We start from the raw sequence: 20269 nt of genomic DNA, 5'->3' as shown, positions 1-20269 counted from the left end.
CCGCTGTGGACGCTGGGCAAGGTGGGCCAGCGGAGAGAGACCCACCTCCGTGCAAAACCCTAACACCTGGCAGAGAGTGGCAAGGGCAGGAAAAGGTGCCATTCTTCCAGTTGGGGGAAAGTGTGTCCAAAGAGGGGGCCCGGAGCTGTCCTTGGAGGGCAGAAGAGACGGAGGAGGCAATTCCAGGCAGCTGTAACACGAGGAAGTGCCCAGAGGTGGGATGTGGGAAGGATGCAGGGAAGCCTCGCGACAGAAGGTACTAGAAGTGTTGGGCCAGGCCAGGTAGGGGGTTAGTTGTGGACACCCCAGACTGCATTTATACATCTGGGGAATGAATAAAAGAAGGCTTCCGAGGGGTGGGTGGCAGCTCAGAGCTGTGCTTAAAAAAAGTAATAACACTAATAACATCCAGCTTCCTGAGACTCTCCGTGTGCCAGGCCTTGTGCTAGGCACTTTACCCACTGTATTTCTAATGCCCAGGCCACCCAGCTACCTAGCAAGAGAGGGGCTCACAGAGGCAGTGTGAGTTGTGGGAGAGGCAGCAGGTCTGGAATCAGGAGACCTGGGTCTCAGGTCCAGCTCTGGGGCTCTAACCTTGGGTGAAACACCCACTTTCCCAGGCTTCACTGTCCCCAGCTGTTGAACGTGGACCACCCCTGCCCAGAGGGCCACACAGGGCTGCTGTAAGGATCAACAGGAATGTTCCTAAACACTGTAGAGTGCTGTGCCCACGTGGGTCTCCTGAAACTCAGCCAGGGCCCCCGCTGTGCTGCTCACCTCGTAGGGCACACCTTGTCTGGTGCTTGGGAGCCCAGCCCCTCCATCTGTAGCCGCTGGTGCTTAGTCAAGGCCCAGCCCCTTTGGGCCAGCAGCGCTTTGCCAGTGTGAAGGCCAGTATTCAAAAGCCCAGGCCTTTCCCTCCCTCTCTCGGGCCACCCGTCTCTGCTATACCCAGCCACCCTGGCTTCTCTTCCCCTGCAACTCCGACTCCCGCGTGACTTTAGCTCACAGTGGTCCTAGCCAGGACCCAGCTCTTTGTAACCCTGCAACCCAGCTCCCCAAAGCTGACCAGCCGGTCAGCCTGTAATCACAGTCCCTGAAAGAGATAACCTGACTGGCTCGGCCCAGCGGACAGTTTGGGTCCTCTTGGATCAGGTGTCCATCAGTCGTCCAACCAACTGCAGGCTAGGCCGAGGTCACATGGGGCAAAGGGGCTGGCCAGGCCCTCAACTAAGGTTGTTGCAGGAAGGGGGAAGGCACTCCAGCCATGTCCATCGAAGACAGCCTTCCTCGGGGCCCTGTCCCTTTGCCCTCCAGCTTTCCCCTCCCCACTTCCTGCTCAGGGCCATATTGAAGTATCCCAGGAGTCTCCAAAGAGACCTCTGGAGGGCTGCTCCCTGGGACAGAAAGGACCAGCCTTTGGAGGGACACCATTTCCCTCCTCACATGGTTTGAACACCCACCGTCCTGCCCTGAGGCATTTACAGTACTCTTAGGATGATGGCCCACGTTTTCCATGAGCTGTCAACCAAGTGCACGGTCCCAGGGACACCCAAGAGTGTCTGGACTCCGAAAGCCAAAAGATCTATGTCGAATCCTGGCTTTGCCAATTTTTATCGGTCCTTAGCCTCCCTGAGCCTCAGTTTCCTTATCAAAATGGAGCTAACAGTGCCTACCTTGAAGGTCATGGTGAGGACTGGAGATAATTAACGTAAGGGTGCTGGATTGGCGTTAGCAGTAGGGGCACTAAGGGCAGAGAAAGCATAGGCTCCCCTCTGGCCCAGGAATGCCCTCCCTTGCTCTCCCTCCTTCCTCACACACTCCCCCCCTCCCCACTCCCACCTGCCACCCCACACTCAGCCTCACACAGTGGGGGCCAGGAGGCAAGTCTCCACCAGGGGACCGAGCCTGGGCCCTGACCGCCTCTTAAAAACCGTTGTCCAGTGTCCAGCACCACCCGGGCCAGCTGGCCCCCTCCCCGCTTTCCGTGCAAGCAGACTTGACTAAATGAAGCTTTGCTCACGGAGGCATCACTGCGCGTTAGGAGCTGGGTCAATATGGCAGGCGGGGTCCGCCAGGAGAGGCAAGAGAGTGGCAGAGACAGACGCCGTGTGGAGAGCTGAGAGGACGGGATGCTCTTGGGGCCAGAGCAGGAGGAAGGTTCCTCAGAAGGCTCCTCAAGAGGGAGAAGGCAGGGGATAGGGGGGCAGGAACACAGCAGCCGGCGTTGCATCGGCACAGGGAGTCGGTGAGAGTGGAAAAAGGGAGGAAGGTCTTCACCATAAGTCTATAAATTGAGGATGTGCTAAAACTAAAAATTTACTTAAACAAAAGAGTAAATGGTAGAAGGAGGAGGAGGACAAGGAGGAGAAAGGGGGACAGAGAGAGTATGGCCTCAGACAGTAACCTTGGCCCAGTTTCTGGCGACAACAAGGGCCAGGCAGCTCCGTGCATGAGCCAGGTGTTCACTCCAGCCCTGAGCAAGACACCCAGGTATCTGGGGACACCCTTTGGAGGCCTTAGGGAACATGAGTGCCACGTTCCCAGCCACAGGAGCGCTGGCAGGATTGCTGTGCCTTTCAACTGCCTCCGGTTTCCGGGTGCCCACAGGATCCCCCTGTCTGGGTCCCCCTGTCACAGGAAGGTGCCTCTGGCATAGACTCCACACATCCTGGGGCAAGTCTTTATTTCAGGGACTGTCTCCTCTCAGCCTCCCACTCGCCTGCTTCTCTTCCCAGAGGGCAAGACCGAGCCACCCTCAACTCCATGTCCTCTCCTGGCACGGAGCAGAGTAGCTGGCTCAAAGCAGGGGATGCTTAAGAAACGTCTGCTCAATTAATTAAGACAGGCTAAGGGGAACGAAGCCATCTTTGCCCCTCTGATTTTCCAACTGATATTCCTGAGACCAGCCAGGTGCTGCAGCCTTCCTGGGTCCCCTGCCGCCCACTCGGCCTCTGTAGGCACCACGTCCCCCTCTTCCAGGGCTGGCTCTGAGCTCCCCTCTGCCTCTTGTCATCCGGCTCAGGCCAGGAGGGCATCTTCTGGGGCACGGCAAGGCCCAGCCTCCTGGGAGAAGGGCCTGGATGGGAAGAAGGCCCTGGAGGGGGCACCTGCTTTGACCCCAGTCCAGAAGCCCAGGAGGCCACCGAGACGCGGAAGAAAGAGCGGGAAGGCCTGGCTCTGCCACGTGCCCGTGTGGCCTGGTCCAAGTCACCCAGCCCCTAGGCTCAGTCTCCTCAGCTGAACACCCCAGGCACCTGCCTTCCAGAGTGCAGCATCTAATCCATCAATGTTGGCTAGACTGTGCACGGCCACAGGCCTGAATCTGTGCCCCGACTTGGCCACTCACCGGCTGTGTGGTCTTAAGTGAGTAACGGGAACTTTCTGTGTCTCCGTTTTCTCACCTGTGAAATGGAGATAATACCTCTCTCATACAGGGTTTGTGCAGATGAAAGTAAATGATGTGCATGAAGCACTTTGTACGGTGCCTGGCACACCAATGCTCAATAGATGTCAGCTTGGTCATTATTACTGTTATTACTGGGAAAACAAAATGAGAAAAGGGGGGGGGGGCGGCGCCTAGGTGGCTCAGTCGGTTAAGCGTCTGACTTTGGCTCAGGTCATGATCTCACGGTTCCTGGGTCCAAGCCCGCGTCGGGCTCTGTGCTGACAGCTCAGAGCCTGGAGCCCGCTTCTGATTCTGTGTCTTCCTCTCTCTCTGCCCCTCCCCTGCTTGTGCTCTGTCCCTGTCTCTCAAAAATGAATAAATGTTAAAAAAAAATTTAAAGGAGGAGGGGGAGGAAAGAAGGAGGAAAAAGAGAGAGAGAAGGAAGAAAAGGCAAAGAAGAAGCTAAAAAAGTAAAAAGAAGCAAAGATTCCAGGGCCCAGGAGGCTGGACTCCAGGGCTAGATGGGGGTCTATTGGGGACCCCTGGGGGCTCAGCAGTCAGTAGGGGGAGCCTGGGGACCAACAATACTCCCTGATGCCTTGGCCCATGTTAGCCCCGGGAGACCTAGACAGGGAGACGTGGTCATCTCCTCCCTGACTCCATGTGGCCTCCTGTGCTAGGAGGCTGCATGGGGGTGGGGTCGCAGACTTCAGTCTGCCTCAGCTGTGGGCCGTATTCAGAGCACTGCCGGCCAGGCCAGCCTAGCTCCGGCCCCCTTGCAGGAAAATGCAAAGCGTTCTCAGGCAACCCACGGCATCTGCTCAGCGCGGACTGGAACAGCTCTGCGGACACGCGGGCCCCAGCGACTGTGCGTCTGATGTGGACCCAGAGGCCCAGTGCCATTGTTTGGGGGACCCAACGGTGCTTTCTCCACTGTTTGTGGGGTAGGATGCACGTCCCCTCTGGAGGTCCAGAATCCTAGAATGTCACAGGGCCTCAAGAACATCTCTAGCTTCTTCATTTCCCACAGGAGGGCCTCCAGGCCAAGAAAAGGGCAAGGTCTTGCCTGTGATTACACAGTGGAACAACTCGAACCAGACCCCAGCCAGGTCTTCTGACTTTCACTCCTGTGGAAGAGTTCTGGGGCAGCCTGGGGCAGTGGAAAGAGAATTGCCTTTGAATTTCAAGTTTGGTTGTAGCATCCACGGCCAGAGATAAAACCCTTTACTTCTCTGAGCCTTAGTTTTCACATCTGTAAAATAGGAAGGAAAAGAAGAAGAACGCCTAAGGGTTGCTGTGCAAGCTCAAACGATAGGAGGTAAAGAAACTGCTTTTTAAATGACAAAGCTCTGCACAAGTAAAACACAGAACATATTACTATTTTAGAACTTAGAGCACTTGCATGTATTAAGGACTCAAAAAGTCTGCTGGTTGAGGGGATGAAGGTTTGAGGCGTGTTGAGTGATGAATAAAGGGCTCTGAGCACTGATTTGTTCAGGTGGGTAGGATCAGGGAGGCTTCACCGAGGGGGTGACTTTTGAGATGGGCTTGGATGGAAGAGTAGAAACCCATCAGGAAGAAAAAAGCATGAGCAGCATCCACATACGTGCAGGTGCAGCTGGGGCCTCCAAGAAGCCGCGGATCCCAATTTTACATGCAGGTTTGAGCTCCAGACTCTGCTCGAAACTCAGCCCTCGCCCCCGGGCCTATGCATGGTACATGGAACAAGGGGAGCTAGCAATTTATTAAATCTTCAACTATAACATGGTCAGAGAAGAAATAACCTTCCGATCTAACATCCCATTTGACAGATATGAAAACTGAGGCTCAGGAAGCCAATGTGCCTTAACAAAGGCCCTACGGCAGACTCCGCAAACTAGGGCCCATAAACCAAATTTGGCCCACCACCTATTTTTATAAATAAAGTTTTGTTGGAACATGGCCACACCCCTTCATTTACATATTGTCTATGGCTTTCGTCTCGATATAATGGCAGAGCTGAGTAGTTGCAAGAGGCCATACAGACTATGAGACCTAAAATATTTACTATCTGGCCCTTTAAAGAAGAAAGTTTGCCAACTCCTGTCCTACAGCAAGGTACTGGCAAGAGCTGGGATGGGAGCCAGGCCTCTGACTCCTGGTTGGGTGCTTTTTAATTCCATGCACCCTTGCCCCTCTGGGCCCATGCTGCCCCCTGTAACACTGCCTAAAGGGTGAGCTTTCAGGCAGCCAGGCTCTGCACAGGCTCAACTCCAGGACGCATGGTGTAGCCAACAGGGAACACCTGGGCGGGCCACTGTTACCCTCATGACAAAATAGGGCTTCTTGCTGGAAGCAGTTCAACCCCTTTGGGGGGAGTCTGACACGGAAGTGCCAACATGTGCCTGCTTCTCCTCCATGGGCAAAGCGGAAAGAGCCAGAGAGTGTTAAGTGTAGGACTCAGGCCAGCCAGATGCCAAAGTTATAGACACAGCCTTTCAAGAAGCCCACAGAGGAGGACTGGCATCTCCAGCCATCTGCTGAGGTGGCCAAGTCCGCTTTAAATTGTGCTGTAGAATTACTTTCTCGGTGCCAGACTGTCCGTGGTGAATTCATTTAATTAAAACCCCCCCAAATCCAATCTGTTAGAAGTTCTGAGTTCACACATGTCCTGTCCAATCGGTCATAAGGATGCAGATAGGCCACGGGCCTGGGCCACAGCCACCTGGTACAGTGACTGGCCTATAACAGACCCCATAAGCCCCAGGTCAGTGCGCTTCCAAGGACAACCGGAGTCGCTGCCCTAATGTGTGACAGAGCCCGCTGCGGACCTCACGCTCTGTTCATCCTCCCTGTCTCTACCCCGTTCGCCGCTCAGGCTCAGTGTTGAGCCTTCCTTAATTTACTCATTCAACAGAGACTAATTAAGTGCCAGCTATGTGCCAAGCATTCTTCTGAACGTGGGGAAAATAGTAGTAACAAAAGAGACAAAAATCCCTGCCCACATGGAGCTTACAGTTTAAACCCAGAAATGCAAGAGCATCTCGCACACTATGTCTCTACAAGGGTAGAACTCTCGTTTAGGGTTCTACTGAACTCAGTTTAGGCCTGAGCACTTGACAACGGAACCGTGCAGAGGCCTCCTAATTAAACCTCCTGCCACGCCCCCCCCATCTCCTACTGCCAACCATCCCCTGCCCCCGCCCGGAAACAGACACCTCTTTGGTATGTCCCTCCCCTACTCGGGAGCTATCAACAGGTCCTCACTGCCTCCAAGTTGAGATTTGAACTCCTGCCCCTACCCTTCACCTATCTTGCTCTCCTCACCAACCTATGCGGCTCAGGTGAACTTTCTGCTCCAAGAAATCCAGAGTTTTTGTTGCTGTTAGATTTACAATATTCACTGCTAACTACTTATAAAAGTAATAGTTTTTAGAAAATATGCAAGACATAAAAGCAAATTAAAATTAATCATGAGCCCCATGATTCAAAGATAAGCTCTCCGAGCTTTTTCGTGTATTTCTTTCCAGGTGTGTGTAGATACATTTTTTTATATTTCTATATTTAGCGTGGGATCCCATTATACATAAAGTGTTGTATCCTGCCATTTTTATTTAACATTCTATGGTGGTTTTCTATGTAATTAAGAGACTGCTGAGGAGTATATTTAATCGCTGCACAATATCCCACCACATAAACACACCTTAATGTGTTTAACCAAACCCTATTGGTGAACATTTGGACTGTTTACAATTTTTCACAATGAAAATGCTGCTATAAACATCCTTGTTCATAAATCTTTGTTCCGATCTCTGGTTATTTTCCCAGCAGAGATTCTTAGAAGTGGCACTCCAGGGTCACTGGGCAGACACGTTTCTAAAGGTTCTTGATATGTATCATGAAGCTGCCTTCCTGAAAGTCTGTTGGTCCCCCTCCCCTCTCCCTTTGTGAGAATACCCACTAGCCTCGGACAGGTATATTATCTCTGCCTCCTATGTGCCCTGTGTCTCTTTGCATTGTGTCTTTGCTTCAGCAGCTCCCCTCGGTCAGAACCCTGCATTTCCCATCCATCCTTCAGAGCTCAGGGCAAAGACCACCTCCTCCATGAAGCCCCTCCTGATACGCTAACTAAAGTTCTCCACCTCTAGCCTTCCCTCGGCCCCTGTCTTAAGTTCTTCCTAAGATAATTCCCACCGTTGCCACACATTTTAATAATGTGTGTAATAATAGCCTCTTCTTTGTAAGGTACATTGAAGTGCTTCCACTGAGATGTTTCATCTGATTCACTTCAGATAGAATGTGTTTTGAGGTCAAGGACCACGGTTTCATCATCAGAGTCTACTTACTCTGGCCCCATCACCAACCTCAAGTCTAGCCCCACCTCAAGCTAGATCCTGATTTAATGGAGTTTTACAACAGCCTTCCCTATTCCTTGGCCTACCAGAACAGAGTTTGGGATGTTCCCCTCTGCAGCGAGGACTGACAGGGACAGGGGGCCCTAGATTCCCGTCCTCGCTCTGTGAGGGACTCACTATGTCTTAGGGCCAGTCTCCGTCCCTCTCTGGGCCTCAGTCTACTCATCTATAAAATGAGTGTGTTGAACTACATAGTCTCTCACCCTCCTGGACTGATTGCCGCTGCAGCCCCAGGTACCCAGAGCAGCCCTGGGGTGCCTCTGAGGGCCCCTGTGCAAAGCCAGCCTCTGGGATAGGCCGGAGGGAGCTGGCCGGGTAGGCAGGCCTGGCTCCAGGCCAGGCTGTGTCTGCAAACACTGACCTTGGCTGCCGCAGGGATTTTCCATGACACCAGCACCCTCCCCCCCCCAGCTCCCCCTAGTCCCACGTGGGCCTGGGGAGGGTGGGGGCTGGGAGTGGCGGGGGCTGTCCTATACCAGAGGACCCTGAATCACAGCAATGGGGCACCTGTGGATGGGGTACAGCTAAAAGAGAGAGAGGAGAGAGCAGTGGTCCTACAGGTGGAAAGTCTGGTGGGAAAGCAGGAGTAAAAAGGGCACCTGCCAGTGCAGAATGCGGAGAAGAGCCGAAAGAGGGGCTGGGGAGATGGGAAAGAGGCCTTGGAAAGGGGCAGGATGGAGGGAGGGAGGGTGCTGTGCTTCAGAGCTGTCCTTCCTGAGAGCTCTAGCCTGGAGGGGACAAACTCCAGACCCAGCTCTGCACACTGGTCCCTCCCCCCAACCCAGGTCCATGAGGCCCCGGTGGTTTCCCAGGCCTCAGTCAGGGCCTGGCCAGGCCCAGGGTAGGGGGGATTCCTCCTGGGCCCCTGAAGCTGACCTCATTTTGCAGGGGCCCGGGGCCACTGGAAGGACAGGAGGTGTGAGTCACTAAAGGCCTTCCTGCCAAGGCCACCTCCCCTCTCCCCTGAGGGGAGGTTCCTCTCATCTGTACCCCAGACTTAGCAGCTTCCTGGGTTGAACAGCATTTTCTTTTTTTTTTTTTTTTTTAAGTTTTATTTATTTATCTTGAGAGAGACGGCATGAGTGGGGAAGGAGCAGAGAGAGGGAGAGAGAGAATCCCAAGCAGGCTCTGCGCTGCCCGCTCAGAACCGAATACGGGACCCAAACCCATGAAACCCTGAGATCATGACCTGAGCCGAAATCAGGAGTCGGACGCTTAACTGACCGAGTCACCCAGATGCCCCTGAACAGCATTTTCTGAGCAGTGGCTCCTACCAGGCCTTGCACCGGACACTGAGGGGACTTGCTGGCCCCCTGGGAGCTCAGAGCCCTGCAGAGCTGAGGGCAGAAAGGTGAGCACTGCAGCCAGGCAAGGGGAGCGGAACCTCCAGCTCCAGTGAGGGATCCAGGAAAGTTCTGGAAAAGGCGCTGTCTGAGCTGGACCCTAAGGCTAGAGGAGAAGGCAGGCATTCTCTTCCCTGTCTCCACCAGGCAGCCTCCTCCCTCCTCCCCAGAGCCTGGGCACTCCTGCCAGCTTCCTTCTGCCTCATCTCCTTTAACACACCAATTAGACTCCTGCGGAGCCTCCTATCCCACTTCCTGGCTCCATAGCATCTCCAGACCAAGGGGGCGGCTCCCTGTCTGCGCCTCAGGCCCCTGGGGAGGCAGGGTGTTCGGTGGGCCTTTCTGAGGGGACCCACGGGTTCAGGCCTGACTGCCCCCCTGCGGACCCCGCAGGAGAGTCCGGCCTCCCTCGGGGGGCACCCGTGTCCTGCAGCTTGTCCGCTGGCTGCCGGTGTCTCCCTCGAGCCCCCACTTCCCTCTGGCTGCCCCACCACGCCCAGGCAGCAGCTCCAAGGTCAGGCCCCCTCCCCATGTCCAGCTCTGCACCAGCCCAGCTTAGCCCAGAGTTCACCGTCTTTGGGCGCCTGAGGCCACAGGTCAGATCCATCTTCCCTCAGGGCAAACATTAGCCTCACTGGTGCCCTTATTTACATTAGATAACTAGGGCTATGGGGAACCAGGAAACGGGATGCAGCCAGGCATTGCCAAGGGCTGTGTGTTTCTCATCTACAGAAGGGACTGGACATCCGAGAATCTCAAAGTCAGAGACCTAGAAGGAAGACCTTAAAGTTCTAGACGCTATAGCGGAGCATTTTCCAAACTTCCAGCAACACGCACGGTGAGGAAAGCCCTCGAAGGCCAAATAAGTGGAAAAACTTAGCCCATTCCCCCAACTTTGACCGACCTTGCACATGTACAGCTCTGATAAAGCCTACACTTAAATCCAGTGACAACAAACCCTGTGAAATTCAGCATTCCTCCAGTCCAATTGAACCAAGCAACCCTCTCCTCATCCAACAGTTATGAACAGTCCATGGAACTGCTGTTCCAGGAAATTAACTTTGGGAAACACTAATCATGGGCTGCTGGTGCTAAAAGGAACTTTAAAGACCATCTAATCTTGATGTTCCCCAAAATATTCACACTCATAATTAATATTCATCGATCCCAATGTCCTAAGCATCCAAAGCCTGCCAAGGCCTCAAAATCCCCCACAGCAACTCTATGAGGTAAGTATAATCATTATTCCCATCTTACAGATGCGGAGACTGAGGCACTTAGAAGCTTCCGTTACTTGGCCCAAGCTGAAATATGTCTGGCTCCAGGCACTCTGCCGTCATCTATGCCAGTAAGCTGCCGAGATCCCCTGCAGAGAGTAGAAATATCTGTTTTTAGTATTTCAAAAGCATAACAATAAGTTAATTCAGTCTCTAGAATCAGTTAGCCCCTGCTAATTCAGAAGTTCTGATTGGCAGGTGGGTTCTTAATTAATTTTGGTGGGGAAAGAATTAATTATTCCTTTCACAATGATCTATTCAGTGCCCGCTCTCTGTAGGAGCTACACTACACTGATTGACATGTGGCGCTTCATAAATAAAGGCTTTCAAAATTTAGAATCTACAAATGGGTGGGTTAATACAAAAAATAATAAAAGGGGGGGGGGGGGAGTTGACGGACACCTTTTATCTTGCCCTATCCTGCATGTCACAAAGGAGGAAAGTCGAGGACCAGGGAGGGGAAAGGACTAACTCGAGACACAAAACTAGTTCTGGCCAGGGCCAGGTCAGACCCCTGGATCTCCCACCTCCTTAGCCCCATGCTTTTTTCCTCCATCCAAGGCTGTGGCCAGAGTTCTGGCTTTGTAGCCAGCTAGGCCAGGGGCAGGAGGTCAAGCACTCAGACTGATGGGCACACGGTATCAGTGGGGAACAGCAGCTGAGCCCGGTCTGGCCAAGGCCACCACGAAGGATTCAGACTGGCTATCTGTGCTTTAACTGGAAGGAAATAGGCTATAGGGAGAGGCCCTAACCCCCTGCATCTCCCTGGGAGACAGCTTCGGCCAGTTTCTGAGGTCCTTGGTGATACCAGGAGGAAAACAAAGAAACTGAGGCCTAGGGCTTCCTGTCCCACCTCTCATTTTTCCTGCTGCCCAGATAGCCAAAATTAATATTTATGTCTAACCACATAGTTAACTTTATGTCCAGCCACCTGGCTTCCTCAGGTGGATTCTATGCCTCCAGCCAGGTTTCAGGGCCATCTCTTAGCCTAGTTGCTCCCAAGCAGGGGCTGCTGGGCCCTTGTTGAATGAACAAGTCAACCTTGGTCACACTGAGCCAGAGGGCAGAGGACAGAGCACTGCGTTGGGAACCGAGTATCCTGGGTTATAGTCCTGGCTCTGCCATTCGCTGGCTGTGTGCCCTGGAACAGATCACTCTCCTTCTCTGGGCCTCTATTTCCTCATCTCTACATCATAAGGACTGGGTCATATGATCACTGAGGGATTTTCTGGCTCTGAGAACCTAGAAGTCTAGTGGATTCAGGAAGAGGTGGCTGGGAGAGGAGAGGGCAGTGACAGTCCCGGTCAGTGCTCTGACAGGCAGCCGCTAGAGTCTCATGATCGGGGGATGAGTTCTGGCTGGTCAGTCCACCAGGTCCTGCAAGGGAGGGTCCTCAGGGGATCAGGCGCGGGGCGCAGCTTCTGTGTGTGTCAGTGACACACAAGGACAGACGGAGCCCCTCGCCCAGTGATTCACAGAGCTGGACAGCAGGGAGGAGACTGGGGTTATCTTTTGCCCCCTCTCTCAAAACCCACGCCTGATGTGGGCAAGGACCAGGCAGGCAGCAGGCCTGCTGGCAGGCAGACAGGCCTTGCCAAACTCCCAATTACTTCCCAGAAGTGCCAGGGCCCCCCGGGAGTGGCTCCACCCCAGCTGGCACCGCTTCCAGCTGGGCACCCACGTCAGCAGGTCCTCACAGCTCCCTTGCCCTTTCACCCAATGACAGGGAAACAGATGAAGGGATGGGGCCGTGCTGACCCTGGGCCAGGTACTTGGAGAAGCATCTGGCTCCCCCGGCGTCACACTCCTGTTGCCACTGGGCCATGTCCGTCTCAGAGCAGTGCCCGAGGATGCAACCCCTAGTGGAACGCTCCCCTCTCGGGGCCTCAGTTTCCCATCCCGGTCACCCTTCCTGGGTGATGAATCGGCTCTGAGGCATCGGAATGAGCGATGAGTCAGAAAGTCCTAGAGGCTTTGGCCAACTCACAAGGCCTCTCCAGCCCTTTTCAGCTATAAAACAGAGATCGTCAGAAGAATGGCCTTGTGGAAGTTTTTCAGGATTAAGGTTCAAAATGTGTCTGGAGGATAAGACCTCAAGCCTCAGCCTGTGGCAGGGAGGGACGACGAGCCCTGGGGGGGTATCTGACCCCAAGGGTGAGGTACATCCAGGCTGGGGACACCCTGGACAGGACAGTGGGTCGAGTGGGGCATGAGGCTCTGGCTGGAGAAGAGCCTTCGGGTAAACCTGGCTGTGCCACCGCGTAGCACCAACAGGGGGAAGGCAGGGAATGGAGTTGTCACTTCCGGCCGGGAGCTGGGGAAGCACGAGCACACTCAAGATAGATCTGAGTCGGCTGGGGCAGGGCGGATGCCCTGTGCGGACAGGCCCAGGGGAAGAAGGTGGCCGGCCACATGTCTGCTGGCACGTGGGCTGTACTGAGACCAGGGAGGGCCTCTCTGCAGCTAGGGGACTTTGTGCGCAGCTATGGTAGACACTGGGTTTTCCTGAAGTCAGAGCCTCTGAGCGAGCACAGGGAGAGGTGGCAGTGGCAGTGAGAGGGGGTCCTTCTCGCTGAGCCCGCACAGTTGCCCCCCACCCCGGACCACGCTCTCAGGCGGCCTTTTCCCTGTGAGGTCCCGTCCCCCCTGCTTCTTCACGAACCCCACAGGTTCTGAAGTACTTACGTGTCTAGCTTACATGTTGCGTCGGGCAACCAGGCTGGATATTAATAGCTGTAGCTCAAACCCCTAGAGTGCAGACAGGGCAAAGGAGGTCCAGAGAGGGGAATGCCTGTGCCCAAGGTCACACAGCCAGCGTGCCGTCAGGCTGGGGCCGGGCCCACGCTACCTAACCCCTGTCCAGCCTCACCCGCGGTGCCATGCCCTCCCCCACGCCCAGTGCGGCGCTGGCCTGGGGGACAGGGAAGGACAGGATAAGAAGCAGTTCTGGCTCAGGGCCTGCCCAGCTGTCGAGGTGAGTTGTGGTCTGGCTGCCGTGGCCGAGCTGGCGGGCACAATCTGTTCTCACCCTGCTGGGACGCAGACAGGCCGGGTACGGCAGCTCAACAGCTCAGCTATCCAGGCCCCTGGCACAGAGTGACACAGTCAACCAGCTAGGTGTCCTGGTTGGGGGGGGAGGGGGGGGGGGGGGGGGGGAAGGGGAGCCCATTCTAAGGGCAGCCCACAGCCTCACACACTCCAAGCGGCTGTCCCCAGATCTCCCTGAGCTTTAAGATTCAAATGGCCTTGGGCTAATAGAGATGCCAGCTTTACTGGAACTGAGCTGCCCCCCGGCCTGGAAATGTGAGGGAAATCTGGCACCTCGCTCATTAGTAATCATAGCGAGCCATTATTGAACATTTGATACGTACCAGACTCTAGGTTAAGTGTATTATACACATTATCTCATTTATTTCTCCCGAAAAGCCCTGGGAGGCAGGTTCTACTTATCAGCCCCATTTTACACATGTGGAAACCAAAGCCCACAGAGGTTTTAAAAAAAAAAAAAAAAAAAAAAAAAAGGCAGTCCTTGGAAGAGTATGAAGATTTGAATTCATATCAGATACAAAGCACATGGTATCCTTCCTGGCCATGCACATATTCTGAGCATACTTCCTGGGCATGGCAGGCAATGTGGAGGGGGAAGCTTGAGAGAAACATGACAAGGTCCAGCCAGGGCCCACCCTGCCACCCCAAGCCAGTGTTTAGCTGTACATATGGGGTGCTGGGGGATAGGGCAGGGGTGGTGGTAATATGGGCCCTGGAGTTCAAAGCTGAACATTCTCAGTGTCACTCAAAACACAGAAGGTCACTTCCAGTGAGGAACTCAGGACAGCTGCAAAGAAGCAGCACTGGGTTGGGGCACCTGGATGGCTCAGTCCGTTAGGAAGCAGCATCGGGTTACGTTTTGATAAGGCTTAGAAAGGAGGAACAACTGGAAATCCTGCCAGCCAGCAATATTTTATTATAATAATCCTATTAATAAAAGTAATAAATATCGTAACAGCCCAGTGAAAACAAGCAGGGCCAGGACCGGCAGACCTCATTTTACAAATGACGAAAACAAGCTCAGAGAGGGGGTGTAATTTGCCTAAGGTCACATAGCCACAAGTGACAGGGCCAGAACTTGTGCCTAGGGCTTCTGAGTTCCCATCCAGGGTCCTTTCCCCTCCAGGTCTCTAGGCACAACTCCTGACTTAAGGCCACTTGATGGTTGGCTCAGAGGGAAGCTTTGCCTCTGCCCGGCTCCCGGCGCCTGGCTCTGTGAGGGCCGGGCATTGTGTGGAGGAGATGGGGGTTGGGGTTGTCTGGCTGGTGATAGTAACAACGGAAGGACAGGCAGGGGCCCTGCTTCAACAAGGGCAATGCCACCCCCCCCATGAGGACGGACCCTACTTTGGGCACAGAGGATGACCCCGGGGGCACCAGACTGGGGGCTAATGGAGACCCTGGAGCACCATGCAGCCAGCTAGCAGACAGGCACCGTCCCCTTTCTCCCTGACACTGGTAGGCCAGCTGCCTCAGGGACATTGGATGGCCCCAGTTGCCAACTACCCCTCATAAGCTTCGGCTGGCAGCAAGGAAGTTATCAAGGAGCCACCATGCCTCAGCGTCCCTCCCTCCACACTGAATCACAGGCTAGCCAAGCTCCACCCCTTACAGGCAAGGAAACTGAGGCCCAGAGAGGACAAGGAACAGGTCCAAAGCCGACAGACACTGAACTAGAAACCAGGTCTCCCAAATGACCTACAAGTACCCTTCACACTATCCCTGCTGCCTCTGGACGAAGTTCCCACAGCACTATGAATCAGCTCCTTCTTTAGGTTTAGAAAACGGTTAGGTCTTTGAAGTCAAACAGACTCTGGTTCAAATGCAAGGTTGCTCTACTTCCAAACGGTGTGACCTCAGAAAAGGCGCTTAATCCTCCCTGCTTCCTCCTTCCTCCCTACCCTATGGTGTCAACCAGGGGCATCAGCAAGGAACTAGCATGGCATGCGGGGGTCAAGGATGTGCCCATAATCGTGCGCTGTCTTCTCTCCGGTTGGAAGGAGAGGCCCGAATCGGCAAGGTTGGGGAGGTGGAGGGCAGAGATCTCGGGGAAAGGGGTCAGGGTTTCTGGAAGTCCAGCCCCACAGCGCGTGCTTTCTCTCCTCTTCCCCGGCCTTCCCCCAGGCTACGGCCACGCAGCACCCAGCACGGATGGCGGCAAGGTGTTCTGCATGTTCTACGCGCTGCTGGGCATCCCGCTCACGCTCGTCATGTTCCAGAGCCTGGGCGAGCGCATCAACACCTTCGTGAAGTACCTGCTGCACCGCGCCAAGAGGGGGCTGGGCATGCGGCGCGCCGACGTGTCCATGGCCAACATGGTGCTCATCGGCTTCTTCTCGTGCATCAGCACGCTGTGCATCGGCGCCGCCGCCTTCTCCTACTACGAGCACTGGACCTTCTTCCAGGCCTACTACTACTGCTTCATCACGCTCACCACCATCGGCTTCGGCGACTACGTGGCGCTGCAGAAGGACCAGGCGCTGCAGACGCAGCCGCAGTACGTGGCCTTCAGCTTCGTGTACATCCTCACGGGCCTCACGGTCATCGGCGCCTTCCTCAACCTCGTGGTGCTGCGCTTCATGACCATGAACGCCGAGGACGAGAAGCGCGACGCCGAGCACCGCGCGCTGCTCACGCGCAACGGGCAGGCGGGCGGGGGCGGCGGCGGCGGCGGGGGCGGCGGGGGCGCGGGCGGCAGCGCGCACACCACGGACACCGCCTCGTCCACGGCGGCGGCGGGCGGCGGCGGCTTCCGCAACGTCTACGCCGAGGTGCTGCACTTCCAGTCCATGTGCTCGTGCCTCTGGTACAAGAGCCGCGAGAAGCTGCAGTACTCCATCCCCATGATCATCCCGCGGGACCTCTCCACGTCCGACACGTGCGTCGAGCAGAGCCACTCGTCGCCGGGAGGGGGCGGCCGCTACAGCGACACGCCCTCGCACCGCTGCCTGTGCAGCGGGGCGCAGCGCTCCGCCATCAGCTCGGTGTCCACGGGCCTGCACAGCCTGTCCACCTTCCGCGGCCTCATGAAGCGCAGGAGCTCCGTGTGAACGCCCTGCGGGGCCTGGAGCGCCTGGGGTTGCGGGGCCGGGGGAGGGAGGGGCTCCTGCCGGGAGGAGCAGCCGGGGTGGGTGAGGAGGCCCCATGGGACCCTCCCCACACCCCTCACCACCCTCCTCCAGCCCCCCCCCCCCCCCGCCACCCCCCATCTCCCGACTGTGCCTGCTCCCACCAGCCGGCAGGAGCCCGGGCTCTGAGGATGTTTCAGGACATCCGCGCCCTGCAAATTCCGAGAAATGTGAAATGTGGGGGGTGGGGGGTGGGGGAGGGAAGGCAGAAGCTGGGAGCCTCCCATCCCTCTGGAAATCTAAGGAGCTCCCTCCGTTCTCAGAGGCCCTGCTGGTACCCAGACCACCCCCCACCCCTCCTCCTCCATCCGGAGGAAACTTCGTGTTCTGTGTAAGTTTGCATCTCTATTTATACCTCTGTCCTGCCAGGTCTCCCACCTTCCCCAGGCTCCAAAAGCCAGGGTGTCTTTGTTCAGGTCACCCCCACTCAGCCCCACTCCCCTTCCTCATCCCCAGCTGTGTCTCCCAGCCTCCCACTACCTTTTGTGTTGTTTTGCATGGCTTTGCAGTTATGAAGAAAGTGGAAACCCAGCAGTCCCTAAAGCTAGTCCCCAGAAGGCAGGCAGACTGAAGCAAGGACAGGCAGGCTGCAGGAGGGACAGAGGAGGGAGGGGGAGATTGTGGCCCTCTGGTCTGCAGGGCAGCCCACGGGGAGGTGAGAGTTAACTGGCCTCCAGCCTCCGACACTGCCCTTAGAATCAAACAGAAAACTTCGTACCTGCCGTGCCCAGCCGCTGCTGACAATGACCAACTCTTACATCTGTGGAATGAGTTTCAGCCTCTGAAACCCTGCCCTGACTACCCATTCATCTGATTCTCACAGTACCCGGTTAGGTCAGCAAGGCAGGAGTTCTCATCCTCACTTTACAGGGGACACTGAGGCCCAGACAGGTGAAGTGACTTGCCCAAGGTGGCACAGACAGCAAAAGGCACAGGAGAACAAGAACGCAGGCTGCTGCTTCTGAGTTTTGGTGCCCTTTCGTCCTGACCACCCTGCCCACTGTTGAAAGCAGAGCTCCTGCCCGGTGCACCCAGGCACTGCGTGAGCCAGCACTGGGACTCAGCCTCGACTCCACTTGGCCAGGAGGCAGGGGCTCTGAATGGACCCCTGAGGCCGAGTAGGACCCCCTCAGTGTCCGGACTGCCCGCTTACAAACAGGGAGGCAGGGCCGGGGACAAACAGGGAAGCAGGGCTGAGGCTCATGGAAAAAAGGGCAGGAGCCAAGGGCTCTAGGGGTTTGGGAATCGGGCAGAATGAACTAGAGAACTGTCGGGCATATCCAGTTGGGACCTTATCCCTGGCTCACAGCCAGTGTTGGTGCCTGTGTCCCAAGTAGCTAGAGATAAGTTAAGGCTGCAGCAAGGAGCGCCCCTCTCAGGTAGGGAGTTTGGACCTGGTGTGCCCACTACCTACCCCACCTGCAACCCAGAAACCCAGGTGCAGAGCAAGCAGACCGAGGTGATGCCCTAGACTCCACAGCTGGAGCTGGTACCGTGTCTCAGGACAGCATCAGAGGTGGGTGAGGGGCGTCTCCCCACTCAGAACTGCCCTCCTATGTCGTTGCCATGGCGGCTCCCTAACACTGCTGAGCAAGGCCAGCCCTGGTATTCAGGGATGCTGGAGTGGGGGTCCCACAGGGTGGTCAGCCTCAGCCGCGCCCCAGCCTCTGGGAACCCCTAAGAGAGAAGAAGTCTGGCCTGTGTGTGAGTCTTGTCTCAGCGTGGAGGAGCTCGCCGCCCAGGCGCCAAGAAGAGGGCCCAGGACCCAGGGGTGACCTCTGTGTTTATGTGTGGGGCTGGGGGACAGTGCTGGCTGCCTCTGTCCCACGTGTGACCCTGCCCTCGAGGGGTCCTGTCCCGTCAGTCCCGAGGGAGCCGCAACCAAAGTTGCAGGGAGATGGCGAGGAAGGAGGCCAAATGGTCTCGAGCAGAGCATGGCAGGCTGCTCGGCCTCCAGCGGGCCTTTCCCAGGGAACTAGAAGGCCAGAGTGGCTTCCCCCCTCACCCCCTCCCCCACTGCAGGCAGCCTTTCTGCTTCCCCGATGCCTTATGCCTGGGCACACTGCCACAGAATATGCAATACATGTGGGTGCCCCCGTGCCCACACCCCCACCCCGGGCAGCCCCTGGACCCCAAAGGCTGCAGCTGCCACGGCCTCCCTTCAGCCCCTCCTGCCTATCTGTCTTCACAATGAGAATGGCGCCTAATAAATGCTGTCCATGGAGACCAGGCTCAGGTTCAGCTGCCTCTGTATCGTATACCCTTGGCGTGCCAGGGAACAGCCGTTTCCCCGCCGAGGTCTACAGACACACCTAGCTGATGCACCTCAAGTTGACTGAACCCTTTGTGTCGGGGGTCTTAGGAAGAAGCCTGGGGGCAACACTGGTGTCCCTTTTGTAATTTCCTCCAAGGTCTCCAGGTTGTCTCGGTGTCATCCTGGAATGACTATGAGAGCAAGATAAGACTTTAGAAGAGAAATCACCTGGTCCAGTGCTCCCCTCGTACGTGAGTACACCGAAGCCCAGAGAGGGCAGGCCGCTTGCCCCAAGTCACACAACAGCGAGTGGCAGACCCAAGATCAGAACCGGAACCGGGAACACTGAGTCCCGTTTCCCCTCCTCACGCAGCCTGCAGAGTCCAGCCGGACACACCCCAGCTGATGGTGACACCTCCCTGTCTGCCAGAGTGGGGATTCCCTTCCCCAGTAGGGATCCTGGCCTCAGTGGTCTGATGGACACAAAACTGTCTTTACCAGAAGGGGACACATCACAAGCCCCCGTCTTCAGGGTATTATTTCTCTCTGGGTGTGGAGGGGCAACTCATCCTGGGACTGGGCCCCAGATGCACGCTCCCAGCTGGTGCCAGAGGCTTCCAGACGTCACTGAGTACAACCTACAGTAAGCTTGCCCACCACAACCCCATTTCTATCTGCATTCCTCCCTGCCTACCTATGTCTCTTTCATGAGATAATACTTAACCCCGACCGTAGCCAAGGCATTCTAATACTTCCTCTCCTAGCTCATGTTATAAAATGCTGGTCACAACCCACTAGATTGATTTCTCTGTCCACTAATGGTTTTCTCCCTGCAGGTTGAAATGCTCCAGGGAAATAAAGGGGGAGGGGGTTGCTAGGGGCATCTTCTCCAAGTCCCCCCATCTCTACCCACTTGGGTCGCTTGAAATATACAGGGAGAGACCCATTTATTGGGGGCTCAGAGCTCAGAGAAGTGGTGATCCCTGCACCTTCTCCCAGGAGGCAGGACACAGCCAGTCTTCACGTGACAGTGCCCCTGGCTGTTCCTCACAGCTGCAGGCAGGCTCCTGGGACACGCCCCTCACTGGCCCACGGCTCTGAGGGTGGCCACGGCAGAACGGGACTTTAGTTCCTGTGGGCTCCCCCACACCTAAGACCACCTCATCAAAACCCAGGGCTTCCTGCCCATGGCCCACCTATCTCTGTCTTTCTTAGCAAAACTCAATGCAGCAACAGAAACGATGTCATTTCTGAGGTCAGCAGTGACCACTACAAGGTTGCTCTTACTTTCTGAAGCAGTTATTGCAGGACATAAACGTGCTGACACCTTCTCTCCTTTCTTCCTCACCCGGGACAAAATCATCAGAACGCAAAGGAGTCCCCAAGGGGCTGCAGGCACCCCCGTCTTTCGAGGGGTGATCAGAATGATGGTAGTGA

General features: G+C 55.8%; 1 protein-coding gene across 1 annotated transcript in view; it reads left to right on the top strand.

The window, feature by feature from the left end:
* KCNK3 (potassium two pore domain channel subfamily K member 3) overlaps positions 1-18826 on the top strand; it is a 38265-nt gene extending 19439 nt beyond the window's left edge. The window contains exon 2 of the mRNA XM_049652432.1: positions 15575-18826. Within this exon, the coding sequence (XP_049508389.1) occupies positions 15575-16500 (926 nt within the window). The 3' untranslated portion in view covers positions 16501-18826. The remainder of the gene's footprint in view (positions 1-15574) is intronic.
* Positions 18827-20269: the final 1443 nt, after the last annotated feature.

Source organism: Panthera uncia (assembly GCF_023721935.1).
Source record: "Panthera uncia isolate 11264 chromosome A3 unlocalized genomic scaffold, Puncia_PCG_1.0 HiC_scaffold_12, whole genome shotgun sequence".
Classification (NCBI taxonomy): Eukaryota; Metazoa; Chordata; class Mammalia; order Carnivora; family Felidae; genus Panthera; species Panthera uncia.
Note: the sequence above shows the minus strand (reverse complement) of the source record. Positions and strands in the feature narration are given on the sequence as shown.